Source organism: Anolis carolinensis, chromosome 1 (genome assembly GCF_035594765.1).
Source record: "Anolis carolinensis isolate JA03-04 chromosome 1, rAnoCar3.1.pri, whole genome shotgun sequence".
Lineage (NCBI taxonomy): Eukaryota > Metazoa > Chordata > Lepidosauria > Squamata > Dactyloidae > Anolis > Anolis carolinensis.
In genome coordinates this window covers 15,997,014-16,014,068 of record NC_085841.1, presented here as the reverse complement: position 1 = coordinate 16,014,068, position 17,055 = coordinate 15,997,014, and the positions used below count along the sequence as shown (strand labels likewise).

General features: G+C 37.2%; 1 protein-coding gene across 37 annotated transcripts in view; it reads right to left on the bottom strand.

The window, feature by feature from the left end:
* The window catches only part of nrxn1 (neurexin 1), a 1,150,439-nt gene that overhangs the window by 735,429 nt on the left and 397,955 nt on the right, over nucleotides 1-17,055 (bottom strand). For all 37 annotated transcript variants that reach the window (XM_062968862.1, XM_062968856.1, XM_062968858.1 and 34 more), the window contains one exon: nucleotides 1,586-1,887. In XM_062968862.1, coding sequence (XP_062824932.1) covers nucleotides 1,586-1,887 — 302 coding nt within the window. The remainder of the gene's footprint in view (nucleotides 1-1,585; nucleotides 1,888-17,055) is intronic.

The window sequence follows — 17,055 nt, the reverse complement described above, 5'->3', positions numbered from 1 at the left end:
CAATAAAATAATCAAGAGGTCATAAAGATGATTCTACTTGCAAATCAAGCTGGAACTGTTCAGAAGTTTTTAGTTTCTTTTAGAATAAACTGTCTGGAGCACAGTTCTTCCATCACTTATATATGGGCAGCATTCATTGATTTCAGAGGGATCAATAACTTATGTGCAAAGGTGTTGCTATGAATCTTAAATGCTGTGTCTAGCTGCTTGTTCTATGCATTTGGAATATAAAGAAAATTGAGTGTATATCTGTCAGCTTGACATCCTTTTCCACAGTTCCATGGAATTACTGTGAGGCATTCCTTTGGCTGTCTAAAATTGAGCTCTAAGAGTGAAATGAGTGAGAATGTAATATTGAGGAATTCAGTTACACTCACAGCTTCCTATGCCTATGACCATTAGGTACATTGCAATAATTATGTTGTAAAAAGAGGACACCTAAGATGACTTTTATTTCAGGAGTGAAGATTGCTTATTCATGGGACTATATTCAACTCACAAGGCTGTTCCTTCCAGCTTTTGACTCCTCCAAAAATATTAGACTGCATTTTTTTCTCAACCCAAATGGTGGGAATGGGTGAATTATCAGCCCAGGAAGCTTCCAACAGCAGAGATTCACTATTTTAATACATTGCAGACCCCCTCTGCACTGTTTAACATTTTAAAAAAGAACAGAACTGGAGTTTGGACCAAGTATTGAATTTTCATCTGGCATTTTGGGCTAAAGTTTCATCCATAAGGAAGGCCCCAAAGCTGAAAACTGGCCCCTTAGGCTTCCATTCTGTGCGGGGCTGCTCAGTTGGGAGTTTGCTTGGTTGAGCTCAGTGGGACTTGTGTGTGAATAAATAATGTATATAGAATTGCATTACTGGGCTATTTCTTTTCTTTCTTTAAGGAAATAAATTCTATTTCTCCATTAAGTTACATTCTTTCTGTTGTGAACCTTTGTTGGCTTTATTGCACTGGGTCTATATATTTGCATGCAAAGGTTTTATTCACACATTTTTTACATAACTCTGGAATCTCATGGCTTGGTATGCTATAATAAATCTGTCACTGGGCACATTAGCCAGAATGAGTTAGTTAGGATCCTATATACATGTATGTGCCTTTGAGATGATACATTTTAATACTGATACTCTTGGACCTTAGAAGCTATTTGTCACTTTATTTATTTATCTGTCAGCCAAATGGCTCCATATAGGGTTTCTAAGCATAAATTAGACACAAGCTTTGCTTCAGTAAGACAAAGAAAAACTCTCTGGACATCTACATGCATAAGACATTCCCCCTAAGACAGGACAGGTGGTCTGTGTGCTTACATCTCCAAGACAACAGTTATCACTTCCCTCTTAACATCCCTCAGAGATTCAATAGAAGATACAAGCAACCATGGCCCTCAAAAACTTTCTAGGTGTGCCTCTGCTCATGTGTGAAAGGAATGTCCAATCTCTGGGCTACATCTACACTATATTGCAGAGGCCTTCTAAACACTCAATGGCAACTTGTTCTAACTGCAAGATCACCAAACACTTAGCTGGGGCAGAAGCAAAGTCAGTTATTGCTGTATCCATTGTACTGTTACCTGACGCAGATTCCTGGTTACTTTCACATCATGCCAGGCATTGTCATTAAATTTCCCATTCACAGGTTCCACCAGTGCTTCAAAGGCCCCTGAGCCCAAATTAATAACCAAGGAGACAGCTCCATTTTTCAGGGCGAGGTTGACATAATCTGCCGATTTCCCGGTGTGAAGCATGAGTCCGTTCCTCTGAAGAGTTTTAAAGGACAGAGTTATTTCATCACTGCTGCTCTGGATAGGATTTTGGGACAAGTCATAGCAGAAATACTCTGATCCCTTAAATGTTGCGATGTATTCTTCTTTTCCTAAAGAAATCGAGAAAGAGAGAGAGAAAGAGAAAGTATTTTCAATCAGTTGCTCTAAAGCAAACTATTCATAAGTTACCATAAAAACATTAGCTTAGGATCAACTGCATACAGGAACAGAGAATAGCTTTTACCAGAATTAGTTTTGAGCAACTTAATTCTATGGTAAAAACAGGACGGTTTCAAAAAAATACCTTACCACAAAAGAACATGCATCTATGGTGCACCAGCCATAGAGGACATTGTTCATATTCTGTTGGATTGCTGTATATAACTATGTATGCCAATGTGAGATCCCAACATTTGCAACCGTTTTTGGTTAGAACAACCAACTGAAATCCAATTGCCAAACTGTCTTATTTACTTTCTTTGGAGAATCTACCCTTAGTCTGCCACATAGCAAAACTCATTACAAAAGTTGCCCACCTGAGAGATCTCATAAAATGGGGTCCCTTTTCATGGTGATGAATTTATCTAAATTCTCCAACCGATTCTTTTACACTTGTCTCTACACCCCCAGCTTTTATCTTGTAATATAATCTCATTTTACTAAACTTATTATTTAACCAACTTTTATTGTGTTTTAATTTATTTTAGTTAACAATTACAGGAGTTTTTGGGACAGTGATTAATATTTATTTGTCCCTGTACCTTTGTTTTTGTCTTTTATTGTTGATATGGTCAGTGAACTAATCAACAAATACCCTGTTTCCCTGAAAATAAGACATCCCCAGAAAATAGGACCTAGTAGAGGTTTTGCTGATTTGCTAAATATAAGGCCTCCCCTGAAAGTAAGACCTAGCAAAGTTTTTGTTTGGAAGTATGCCCGCCAAACTGAACACCAGAGCATGTGGTATTGGTAAATGTACATACCATAGAGTGTTGTACATGGAAATAATGGTAATAACAAGAAATTCTTGGTAGGATTCACAGTTTGTCTGGTTATGCTGGTTTGTGATGACAACTGCTGTACAGTATATAATGTTCATTTTTTGTTCAATAATAAATGTGAATTCTTCTTCATGGAAAAATACTTTTTTGTGTGTTTCCATTTGAATTACCCAAAATCTGAAACAGAATACACATAAATATGCGCTTTTCTGGAGTTTGTGAAATAGTCTATCCAGAAAAAATGTATTAATTAATATTTTCAAAGTGTATAAAAAAATCTGTATATTTAAAATTGCACACAAAAATTTTCATTTGTTTAAAAATGTACACAAACTTTCTTTACTCAATAAAAAAATCATTTGCTAAAAGGTGTATGTTTGAAAAAATCATACATAGAAATAAATGCAGCTGAAAAATACGTACAAAACATGTACATTTTGAAAAATAGATATGGAAATGAATGCAAATTGTCATGTTGACTAAAAATAAATTAATACTCCATTATAGAACCAGGTTACAATGAACATAGCATTAGAAAGATTGATTCCGAATCATTCATGCTGTACCTCTGGACAAAATTTAGTTCATAATTTATGAAACATGTGTGGTAATAATATAAAATTATATAGCATGTATACTGTTATAAAGGGTGTGTATTCATATGCATTGGATCTGAGTACACACAGTAAAGCTATGAGATGTCATTTTTACATGGGGTGTTTCAACCCAATGTTTGACTGTGAGTTGTTTAAAGCTGTATGGCAAAACACTGTCTAGTTTCCACATTGAGCAAAAGTAGTCCAAGGTTTTTTCCCCCAATTTTTGACTTTTTAAAACTAAAACATGTTGTTGTTGCTAACAGCCCAAGTCAACTTTGACTTATTCCAACTGCATTAATGGGAGATCTCCAAGTCACCCTAACCTCAACAGCCCTGCTCAGGTCTTGCAGAGTCAGAGGCATGGCTTCCTTGATTGAGTCTATCTGTCTGGAGTGTGGCCTTTCTCTTTTCTTACAGTATTTTATTTTAACAAGCATTATAGCCCTATCTAGTGAGTCCTGTCTTTTCATGATATAGCCAAAATACAACAGCATGAGTTTTGTCATCGTGGGTGCTGCAGCTTTAAAAACTGAATTTTCATATTTCAAATTTTAATACAAAAGCTTGCATTTTAAATTCAAATTTAGGGTGTGATATTTTATATCAGAATACCAGTAATGGAGACATGTTTTATATTTTATTTTGGCTGAATTTAATTGTCCAGTTCCACACACTGGCACCTGTGAAATACGAAATGCTGCTGTCAAATACAGTAGAGTCTCGCTTATCCAACATAAACAGGCCAGCAGAATGTTGGATAAGCAAATATGTTGGATAATATGGAGGCATTAAGGAAAAGCCTATTAAACATCAAATTAAGTTATGATTATACAAATTAAGCACCAAAACATCATGTTATACAACAAATTCAGCAGAAAAAGTAGTTCAATACACAGTAATGCTATATAGTAATTACTGTATTTACGAATTTAGCACCAAAATATCACGATATATTGAAAACATTGACTACAAAAATGCGTTGGATAATCCAGAACGTTGGATAAATGAGTGTTGGATAAGTGAGACTCTACTGTATAGCCAAATACTGCTACCTCTGAATGCCAATAAGCATATATCATCTACTAGTTTTAAAATTGCATGCCTACCTTTACTAAAAATGAAACATCACAGTGTATGTGAACCAATGCCAGGCAAACATCTGACTGTCTTTTAGTGATGCAGAACCTCCCTATTTCAGTGAAAATGGGACTTATCACCGATCCCCAGTATTTTCTGATCTCCCCTGCCACATTTTTTTCTAGCAGTACAAAGGTCTACCATCTGTTCAAGGATTAGTACAGCTATAGAAAGTAACATTCATATGCAACTCAACTGACATCTGCAACAGATTAATGGGTTCTCAAACCAAAGTCAAATGGTCTGGAGGATTGGAGCAGATGCGATAATGCATAGTTATTCAAGAACAGAATTTCTATAATGTAGATATGTTTTAAAATGATGATTTGTATTCTCAAAACTTTTGCAGCATTGATTCAGTTCCCAGAGTAACATGAGCAAAAAGACATAATCTATCACTAATGAGTTTGCAATATAATGTGTAACCAATAACCAGACATGACCAAAGCATGGATCATGACAATATCTTGACAATAACTTGAAATTGCTTTAGGTCTCTGTTAAGAGGGAAAAGCATAAGAGGAGGAGGAGGAGGTTGCAAAAGGTAAAACTGGACCTTAATACTTCTCCCTGATGCATACTGCAACTGAAATCAAATATCTCTCTCTTAATGAGAGGACATACACACACTCACTAGCATGTTTTTTTCTTGTGCTAATTCTAATTAGAAAAGGCTTTTCTATAGGGAAGAATCATGAGCAGACATGCCACGGCTGCTTTCTCTATGCCATTGTCATATATTTTTTTCTCCCCTAATGTGGAAATAGATACTTAAAATGATAGGATGGAGGAGGGACAATTTGTGGATTTCCATGTATTATTGAGTTTGAGAGAGCCAGTATGCTATAGTAATTTGAGTGTTGGATGATGACTGGGGAACAGAGTTTGAATCTTGCTGTGTCATATGAACTCGCTGGGTGACTTTGGTTATGTCATACCCTCTTAGGCCCCAGCTACACTGCCATACAAAGTCCAGATTATCTGCTTTGAGCTGCTTCATATGGCAGTGTAGAATCGTATAATTCATTTCAAATGAGATAATGTGATTATCTGATTAGATAATCTGGATTATATGGCAGTGTGGATCCAGCCTAAACCTAGTAAACCTTGTGATTGGTTTGCATTAAGATCACCATGAATTTGAAATAACTTGAAGTTACATGACAGCAACAATAGCAACATCTAGTTTGACTTTATTGAGAGCAAAACATAGAGGGAATGAAAGGAAGGGGAGGATATCAGCAAAAAAGAGAAGTATAAGGCAAGCAGAAGCAAGCACGTTGAAATGATCAACATCTGATGAGCTGGGCACAAGTCTAACTGCAGAATTAAGCATCTAATGGACTTGTGATATACTGTGTGCTACAGAAAAGGCACAGAGAAGATGGAAAATAACATCTGGCCCACATGGGGCTACTTCTTTTGTGACACTATTTTCACTTGGAAAGAATCATCTCCACAAAGGTTTACATATGTTTTAGCACACCTCCTACTGCACCTTTTTTTCCCGTACAAACATATTGAACTGCTCTTTTTTTGTAGAGTAAGCTTTCCCTATTCTTGTTATTGTTCAATAGGTATCTCTTAGGGACACAAATACTTTATTAATTGACGTATACTTATATTCTGTACTTGTTCTTGTGTGCCTTCCAACTTATTATAATCCTAAAGTGAACCTATCAGGGGGTTTCTTGGAAAGATTCATTCAGAAGGGGGTAGCCTTTGCCTTTCTATGAAGCTAAGAATGACAATTGCTTAAATGCATTTCTATGACCAAGACAGAATTTAATCCCTGGTCTCCAAACTAATAGTCCAACATTCAAACCACGACAATGCATTCGCTCTCATGCCTGTATAACAATCACTATACATTTCAGTGTGGACTCAGTTTTGCTCAGTTTACCAAGCACCCTTTTCACACTACAGAAAACAGCTGCAATATAGTTGGAGAGATTGTGCAAAAATGTTCCCACCTCCACAGTTAAAAGTTTCAGATCATTATGCAGTATGTTGCAGTGGTAATTATTTGAAGGATATTTGGAGGAATGTAACTGTTGTAAACAAATACTGGGTCATGGAGATCCTGGAAAGCTATCAAGAAGGTTATTGCCTTTTGTGCCCCCTGACAGGCCCTTCTGTAAAGAGACAAGGTGAAGTATTTTTGACTCCTTGGCATTTTTCCTCCAGGAGGGACCCAAGAAGACCAGTCAGCAACTCTGTAATTATTTATTGAGGGAAAAATTCCAGCTGGTATTGTCCTTGGAAAGATCAAACCAGTGTTGCCCATCCTGGCAAATTGCTATTCAATATGGATCTCGACACAGGTCTATCACTAAATCACAGAGATGCTCTAAATACTAATTCTTTTGCCATTATTTTCTTTATTTAAGCAATATTCAAATGGATTGTGTATTCAGCAAAACCTTTATTTGGTGATTCCTAATATATTTGGTGATTAATAATATATCCTAATATACGCACCCTTTTGATCTTGAAATAATGTTTTGAGATTCCACATTACACAATGTCAACAAATTTTATGAACTACTATTATTCATCAACAGATGGTTGATGACATTACATTCATCTTGTTTCTCCTGTTTCCCCCATGTAATAAGAAACTTAAAGTGTTGGGGTGATAGGTCCCTCTGAATCATTAACAAGCAGGCTTGTTCGATTTCGTATATTAAAAGACAATAATGCAAAGTTAATCCTGTATATTTTTCTAGGCATAATTAATTTTCAGGACTAGATCAGAGTTTTGGACATCGAAATTACATTTGAATCTGGATAGAGCTCATAAAGATAACTGGTTTGTTGACCAGTCATGAGTAGAAGAATCAGAGTTCACTTTATTTATATCAGACATGTTCAATTCAAAGCTCTACTGCTGACTGAGGAAATAATTAATATATTATTGATGGCAGTGTTTGTAATCATCCCCTTCCATTTGTTTCTCTTCAGTCAACTGGATGGGGATGTTTGTTTTTAACCAGAGGGCATGTGATTATGTGTCTGCAAATTGTCACCTGTAGATTTATGACATTGCGATTGGCTTTTCTTAGGCAAGGAATACCCAGAGGTGATTTGCCATTTCCTTCCTCTGAAATATAGCCTGGTATTCCTTGGCAGCCTCCCATCCAAGTACTAATCAGATGGCCTGATGCCACTTAGCTTCCAAGATCAGATGGGATCTGGTACCAGCCAGAAAAAAAAGCCAAGTCTCGTTGGTTTAAAACCAGCAGCACACCCACTGATAATTTCCCAGCTATATATTTAACCCAGCCATTTCAAGTCAGATCTTGAATCAGAGCAGTTGTTAAATGAGCAATTGTGGGACAGTTGGCAAAAGGCATTATGTTTGCTATTTCAACATAAACTTCAATCACCCAGCAAAACAAATCCTGTTGCTTTCAATGAGCTCTACTAAACCTTAAGCCACCCTTCTCCATGATAGAAATCTCTTCTTCCTTCAGGTGCACAAACTTATGGGGTGGCATCTGAAGGGAAAAATTGAAGAATTTGCATAGTTTGCCTGTTACTATTTATTTATTTATTTGCCATATTTATATCCCCCCTTTTTCACCCTGAAGGGGACTCTGAGTGGCACACATAAAGGCACAATTTGATGCCATACAACACATATCCAGCAAATAAAATATATACATTGAAACCACCACTAAAAACATTTCAACAATTAAAATAATTAAAATCACGTAATCCAATATCATACTAGACAACAATGTTACTATATGACAATGGAGTTGGACAGAATAGCTTGTCCAACTGATTATTGTGTACTGATGCTCATGCATAATCTTTGATTTGCCAGAATCATCTTTCAAAAAATCTTAGGTCCTCCTATGCAACTATATTGTAAAGTCCTTCCAGCATTTTAAGTCTCTTAGCCCTAGGAATTCTGTATAATAAGTTAAAAAGAGGGGAAGGTAAGGAATGATATTGTAAGGGAGGGGCAAAGGAATATCAAGAGAAGGATCACTGGCGAGGTACTTGAGAAATTAGATTTTCAAAAATTCATGCAGCTGCTTTCAGGGATTGGCGGCAGATGAAGTGAAATAGTGGATGACATTTCCAATAACATTCTGATTAGGCTTTTAGCACAGGCATTTAACTAAGACCTAAATGTCAACTCAACATAAATGTAATAGTCAAGTTTATTCCTTTCAAATATAAATGCGATTGAATTAGATTTTTGGGGCATATTAAGAATTAACTAAACACACTTTTTAAAACATTTCAGAGAGGATTATAGATGGATGGATTGATAAAAGAGATAGGTAGATGATCAAAAGCAAGCTAAATAGATGATAGATAGATATAAATCTCTGTTCATGGTCCCTGCTGATGAAATAGTCAGCTTCTGGAGATAAAAAACAGGTTACATTATGGTATATTCAAAATTTATTGTTTTTGGTGATTCACCCTTTTCTCTTTTATGCCAGTTTTATTCCTCCGTCAGCATATAACAAAGGATAATAGAATTCCACATCTGTTCAAGTATCATTAAAGGCCTGCCTTGTTTCCTCTCTCCAGATGATCAGAATAAATGGGTTTTCTTTCCTTTTTAAAGCAGCTGGTAAAAGACGAATCTTTAAAAAATGAGCTTTGGAAAGAGAGCAGAAGAAGAGACTCCTTTTTTTAAAAAAAGTCTAAAAGAAAGTATACTTGCTGCATATTTACAGATACTACCAGAGGCACAAAGGAGAAGCATTCGCAAAGATGTTCCTTCCTTTGAAACAGCAGCACTGTCACTGCATAATCTCCAACATTTCACAGATAAAACTTGGGACATGTGGCCAAGCAATATGAGAGTGCAGTCAAGATGGCAAAACCTATTAATGGGGAAGAACACCTAGACTGGGAGAGGCTGCAGAAGTTTGCTTTGATCTGCTTCAACAGGGAAGGACAATATTCTGCCTTCTCTTCCCTGTGGAGGTAATTGAAAGAAAACTATTTTTGCATTTTAAACTCAATTTGTAGAAATGGAAGTCGTCTGAAGTCAAAGGGGGAAAGTGGGATGATAAGAAAGAAACTGGGATACTGTAGTAGCTGGAAAGATTAATCAGAACTCTCCCTGGCAAATCAGGACAGTTGGAGGGTATGAGTTAAAAAAGCAAATTTGGGTCTAGTTCTTCCTTTACTTCCCCCCTTTACTACAACTATTACTACTTCATCTTCAACAGCATTACTTTGTGTTTTTCTCACTAGGGCCCCTTTTACACAGTTTAATAAAATCCCAAATTATCTGTTTTGAACTGGAATATATGGCAGTGTGGACTCCGATAACCCACTTTGAAGCAGATATTTGTGGGATTTTCTGCTTTGATATTCTGGTTTATATGGCTGTGTGAAAGGGCCCTAAGAAAGCAAGCAGCCTCAAATTGAAGCTAGTGTGACTACTGACTACACCAGTGGTTCCCAACCTTTGGGCCTCCAGGTGTTCTGGGCTTCATCTCCCAGAAATCCCAGCCAGCTTACCAGCTGATAGGAATGTGGGAGCTGAAGTCCAAAACACCTGGAGGCCCAAAGGTTGGGAACCAGTGGACTACACAGATATGTTTATCCATTCCCCCGTTTATTTATTAGCACAAAGTTGTGTTCAGTAGTTGACTTTAGGAGGGAGAACACCAGATTGGTTGGTTCTTTCTCTCTTTCAGCTGTTTTTCTTCTCAAAATATCAATCTAGCAACAAACAACCAAAATTCCCACCTGTCTAATATAGTAAACCCCTTCTCACAAAATAAAATCCATTTGTGCCCAAGATTATGCTGATTTGCACTATATTAGGGGTGCTTGTCTCATTCTCTGTGCTTTTTGTTATTAAAAAGGCCATTTATTCAGTGATTTATTCATTAAATCCAGGTTTGGCTCATTACCCAATCATTATCATTGCATTCATTTTCAGAACTTTCTCTAGGTTTCATTTTCCATGGCTTTTAATGGGCTACCAGGGCAAGAGCGTTCCATCCAAAGAAGGCTATTTGCCCAACAGCCTTTCTCTGGGTCTGCAAAGTATTTAAATTGTGCGTAATGGAAGACTGCATTTGGAGGGCACTGCATGCCTTGTTTCTATTATTTTCCAAAGGGATTGAGTATCCCTTATTCAAAATGCTTGGGACCAGAAGTGCTTTGGATTTCAGGGGGTTTTGTTTTTGATTTTAAAATACCTATATTTGTATTTATGTACATAATGAGATATCTTGGAGATAAGACTGAAATCTAAACAGGAAATTGATTCATATTTCATATACAAAGTGTGAGTACACTGAACCACCAAAGGTGTCACTATCTCAGCTATCCATGTGGGCAATTTCAGGTTTTTGAGTGCTTTGGAATACTAGATTAGGGATGCCCAACCTTCATTTATATATAATCTGCCTTTGCAAAATTACTACAAAAATCTGCATAAATATTTTTAAAAGAACACTACAATACAAAAAGAAAAAGAAACTATAGCAAGTTACTATGACAAACAGTAAAACATATGCAAGCAATAATGTAAAAAAGGTAAAGGTAAAGGTTTCCTCTGACGTTAAGTCCGGTCATGTCTGACTCTGGGGGTTGGTGCTCAACTCCATTTCTAAGCCGAAAAGCCGGCATTGTCCGTAGACACCTCCAAGGTCATGTGGCCGGCATGACTGCATGGAGCACCGTTAGGGTGCAATAATGTGGTAAATATAAATTTAAAACTAGGTTAAAAAAGGGGGTAGAAAAGCTAAAATAAGGCAATATATTTAGCAATAATTCAAACCACTAAGACAGGAGTCCTCAAACTTTTAAAGCAGAGGGCCTGTCCACAATCCTTCGGACTGTTGAGGGGTTGAATTATCATTTGAAAAAAAAATATGAACAAATTCCTATGCACACTGCATATGTCTTATTTGTAGTGCAATACAACAATAACAATTAAAGAACAATACAATATTTAAAAATGAAAACAATTTTAACCAATATAAACCTATCAGGATTTCAATGGAAAGTGTGGGCCTGCTATTGGCCAACGAGATAGTCAAGTTAATTATGAATGTTGTTGTTGTGTGCCTTCAAGTCATTTCAGACTTTGGGCTAGCCTAAGTCTAAAATTAATTAATTATTTATTTACCACCTTTATTTACTACATTTATATCCCACCCTTCTCACCCCGAAGGGGACTCAGAGCAGCTGTATGTACATACAATATATTATATTATTAGCATAGCACAATATTAGCATTATATATTACTATATTGAACTATACCACTATACTGTAATATGATATGTAATATATAACATATAATAATTATTATTATATGGTATTATTATTAGTATTATATTGTATAACATTATAGTATTTTTATCGATATTATATTTATATACAATATATTATATTATTAAAACTGATATAAAAATATTATATTATAAAACTTAGGGCGGGCGCCAGGTAAATGACCTTGGAGGGCCGCATCCGGCCCCCGGGCCTTAGTTTGGGGACCCCTGCACTAAGAAATAGTTTGAAATCCTGAGTGAACGAAAAGGTTTTAATGTAGAAGCAAAACAATTATGACACCATGAAAATGTCCATGGATTATTCCCTAAATTTTAAGTGGGGAATCCTTGAGAAAGCTCTTTCAATAAATACTTTAAACATAAGAAAGGAAGAACATATCAAAGGTATTCAAAAGTGACCCTGGAACATAAGTAAAATGAGCTATTCCATCAGAGAAAGAGCTTCATAGATCACTTTTGGAGCTATACATCTGTCCAAATGTTTTTGCCAGCAACTTCCATCAACCTTAGCTAGAAATATAAAGATTATTTTAAGGAATCAAAATAGGTTTCTTGAGCCTTGGAGATGTTGTTGTTGTTGTTGTTGTTGTTGTTGTTGTTGTTGTTGTTGTTGTTGTTGTTGTTGTTGTATCATGCCTTTTGCCCAGTCTGGGATTCAAAAAGCAGCTTTCAGAGCTTAAAATGACACTTAAAATCTACAACCCCAAGAAATTTACAAAAGTAGTTTTAAAGTGAATATCATCCTGGAATCATGCCAAAACAATTGAGGGAGTTTGGAGGCTTTTGGACAACAAGGGGCTACAGAGAGCTAGAAAAATGGAGGTTTGGAATCACATTTAACAATTGCCCTATTCAGAATAGTGGCCTAAGCCAAGACACTATTGTGCTTTAACCAGGTTCAGAATTGGGGGGGGGGGGGCTACCAAGAAGACCCACAAACCTTACTTTCTATTTCCCATGACAGCTTGCAGGGAGAAGGAATGTGTAGTCTAGCCTTCCTGCCCTAAGAGTGACCAGAAGACATACTTCATAGTAGAACTGATGAATTTTGACACAATTTTAACTGCCATGATTCAATGTTATTGAATTAGAGGATTCATAGATTGGAGAGGCACCAGTACTCTTTGGCAGACAAGGCTAAAGACTTTGTACATCTCCCATGATTCCATAGCATTGTACCAAGACAGTTAAAAGTGGTGTCAAACTGCATTCATTGTACAGTGTAGATGCATCCTAGTCCCCTCCGGGGAAGATGGTGGCGGGATACAAATAAAGTTATTATTATTATTACTATTACAGCTGGTCTCTTTTGAATCAGGAAATCTGAGGAGCCTAGAGGAAGCCAATTGTCCTTTGCCTAAGAATGCTTCCTACTTGGTCCTCTGCCCAGCCTGAGGATTTCAAACCCATAATTCATAAGGAGCTAAAAGATATTTGCAGTTTTACTGGGGAAAAGTTTTATCTCCATTAGATTATGCCAAAAGGTTTGCAACCAGCAAGGTCACCGAGCTTGACTTGATAGCTCCTGGAAGGAATATTTTATTAGGTCTCAGAGCCTGTCTAGTTGTTTCTGCAGGTTCTATTTGTGGAGAACTGCAGGGCTTGGCACTGGAAAACTGAAGCATCTGCGGATGGCATCTGTGAATAATTATATTTTTGCTTAGTAATGATATACAGGCAAATGTCCTGCCAGCGCTTGGCCTTCCTCAGTTCTAATGAATGCTCAAAGCACTAAAGTCTCTCCAGCGATCAAGAAGGACTTTGCTTCTCCCAGCACAGTTCATCCTTCCACCTGGCACATTTAAGGCCCCCCCACAGTCTCACAACACCTACGGAGCAACAGGATGGTGTCCTATGGCTATGGCTATGGAAGTGTCATGTTATACTAAACCTGTTGTTTTCCCATTGGGTTGATCACAAGCAGCCAAGAGACACAAACTGCATAGGCAAAAAATTCATGTGATAATCTTAGCTATGACATAGATTCACTCCTGCCTGATTCTTATACCTTGATGTCTATTCATCACTTCAATGAAGCAGAAGCAAAATACGTCATAATGCAGGGCACACCTACTATAATAAAATGCAGTAATACTGCTTAGGATTCCTTCCCCACTTGTTTTCTTTTGTTTCTTTAAAGGTTATATAATACAAAGACTAAACAAAATTAACTAATAAGGACACAATTTACTTCCTGGCAGCTGCTCTCTGCCTGTGGAATTACTTTCCAAGGGAGGTTAGACTGTCCCCCTTCATGCTCTCCTTCTGTCACCAAAATATTTTTTAATGCAGATGACCTTAATGCAGTATTAAGCAATGCAATCTGGTTGACTAACATTTGTTTATGTCATTGACATACAAATAAAAATGGTTTCAAACAAATAGAGTTGCCAGTGTAAAAACTGGAGAAGGCTCCTTTTATTTTTAACAATTGTTTAGAACAGTGATGGCCAACCTATGACACGCGTGTCAGCACTGACATGCCTAGCCATTTTTGCTGACACGCTGCCGCATGCAGATTGATTGGATGAGTATGTCTTCTTGTGGCCAAATTTGGTGTGATTTGGTCCAGTGGTTTTGTTGTTTACTCCATGGGAATTATGCACATTACATATATATATATATTAGGCTTGAGCAAATTTTTCGTTATTTCGTTAAATTCGTTAAAAATTCGTTTCGTAAGCAATTTTGAATTAATATTGAACCATCTGCTCACTGCCCTTACAAATATTACGAATTTGAATAATAAAAGTACCTTTTTTCGTTTGTTTCTGATGTCTTCGGATGAAGCTGTAGAGGAGAAGCCATGTTGGCATGCCTCTCAGTCAATCAGAGCGGAAGAGGGAGGGAGGGAGAGGCATGGGACATCGATCTGCTAGCATTTTAAAAAAAATGTTGCTTCAAAAATCCCCAAAAATCAGTGGATGGGTCAAACATTATGAAACTTGATAGGCAAAGAGTACTTAATTTTTGCTTCCATTCTGGCAAATTTCATCATAATAGCTTTCATAATGCAGGAGAACGAAGCCTCTGAATATTGACCATTAATGAAGCAATTCGCCATAACAAGAGAAAAAACTCCATTTCCCAGAAGCCTTAGCAAGCCAATCAAAGTGGAAGGAAGAAGGACAGGGAGGCGTGGCTATCGATCTGCTAACATTTTAAAAAAATGTTGCTTCAAAAATCCCCAAAAATCAGTGGATGGGTCAAACATTATGAAACTTGATAGGCAAAGAGTACTTAATTTTTGCTTCCATTCTGGCAAATTTCATCATAATAGCTTTCATAATGCAGGAGAACGAAGCCTCTGAATATTGACCATTAATGAAGCAATTCGCCATAACAAGAGAAAAAACTCCATTTCCCAGAAGCCTTAGCAAGCCAATCAAAGTGGAAGGAAGAAGGACAGGGAGGCGTGGCTATCGATCTGCTAACATTTTAAAAAAATGTTGCTTCAAAAATCCCCAAAAATCAGTGGATGGGTCAAACATTATGAAACTTGATAGGCAAAGAGTACTTAATTTTTGCTTCCATTCTGGCAAATTTCATCATAATAGCTTTCAAAATGCAGGAGAAGGAAGCCTCTGAATATTGACCATTTATAAAAGCATTGGGCTGAAGCAAACGTTTCTCCAATAGTATTATGCCCGCTTTAAAACTACAATTCCCAGGTGTTCCAGGCCCTCTCTCCTCTTAACATTCTCCACCCCCTTTTGTCCTCGCTTAGAATCAGAGAGTCATTGAACAGTAGAGTTGGAAGAGACCTCTTGGGCCATCCAGTCCAACCCTATTCTGCCAAGAAGCAGGAAATCGCATTCAAAGCACCCCCAACAGATGGCCATCCAGCCTCTGCTTAAAAGCCTCCAAAGAAGGAGCCTCCACCACAGTCCGGGGCAGAGAGTTCCACAGGTGAACAGCTCACAGTGAGGAAGTTCTTCCTAATGTTCAGGTGAAATCTCCTTTCCTGTAGTTTAAAGCCATTGTTCAGTGTCCTAGTCTGCAGGGCAGCAGAAAACAAGCTTGCTCCCTCCTCTCTATGACTTCCCCTCACATAGTATACATCATGTCTCCTCTCATCCTTCTTTTCTGCAGGCTAAACATGCCCAGTTCTTCAAGCCACTCCTTATAGGGCTTGTTCTCCAGACCCTAGATCATTTTAGTTGCCCTCCTCTGACCATCTTGACCAAACTTTCATACAGTATGTGAATTCTTGGAAGGTATGAGAAGTTTAGAGAGAAGGAGGGAGGAAGAGGTTTGAATTTTGGACTCCAATTGTGTCATGATTCCCCACTCTGCCACCCACTTGGGCAAGTCACACACTCTCAGCCCAGAAAAGCCAATGGAACAGGAAATAGCACTTTCAAACCAGGAACTAATTTCCTTATTCAGAGGCTGATAGCCATCTGTCAGGAATGATTTGATGGTGTACTACGATTTCTGTTCCTGGGTGATAAATGTCATTTCCTAATTGGTTCTGTCATAGAAACATGGCAAAATCTATGACACTGCCTGAACTTTGTGCAAGCGACATGGATGGAACATATTATGGTTTGGTCCACCAATTTAACAAAGTTTCAGCCACAAAAACAACGTTTCTGAAGTAGAACAATGACTTTCACAGTAAAGACAACCCAATGAAACAGGAAATAAGACTTTCAAACCAGGAACAGATTTCTGCAATTATTAAAAAATGGTTTATTATAAAAGCTATGAAAATTTGCCAAAAATCAGAGGATAAGGGAAACGTTCCACATTTTGGTGAGCTATCAGTGTTAAATGTGTTCTACCACTGTACCAAGTTTGAAGAAGATCACTCAAAAAATGAGGGCGGGAGAGCCCCCTAAGTCCCCCCCCCCCTTCGGGCTGTTTTTGGGCCACCGCGCATGCGCGTCCGCCATTAACGAAATAATTTCAAAAATAACGAATTTTCGTTAATTTCGAAAAATTTTGGGGGCCAAATTCGTTATTAGCAACAAAAACGAAAAACTGCCCCCTCTAGTTTTGAAACGAGTTTAGAATCAAATTTTTCATGGATCGATCAAGCCATATATATATATATATATATATATATATATATATATATATAATCATTCTATTATTATTCTATTATTATTGTAGTATACTATCATATTATTACCATTATATTATTATTATATTATTCATTATTCATGACTACATTGAAACTAGAATAGAGAGAAATCAGTGTGGAAACTGCAAGAGGTACCATAGATTGTTGTACATGGAAATAATGGTA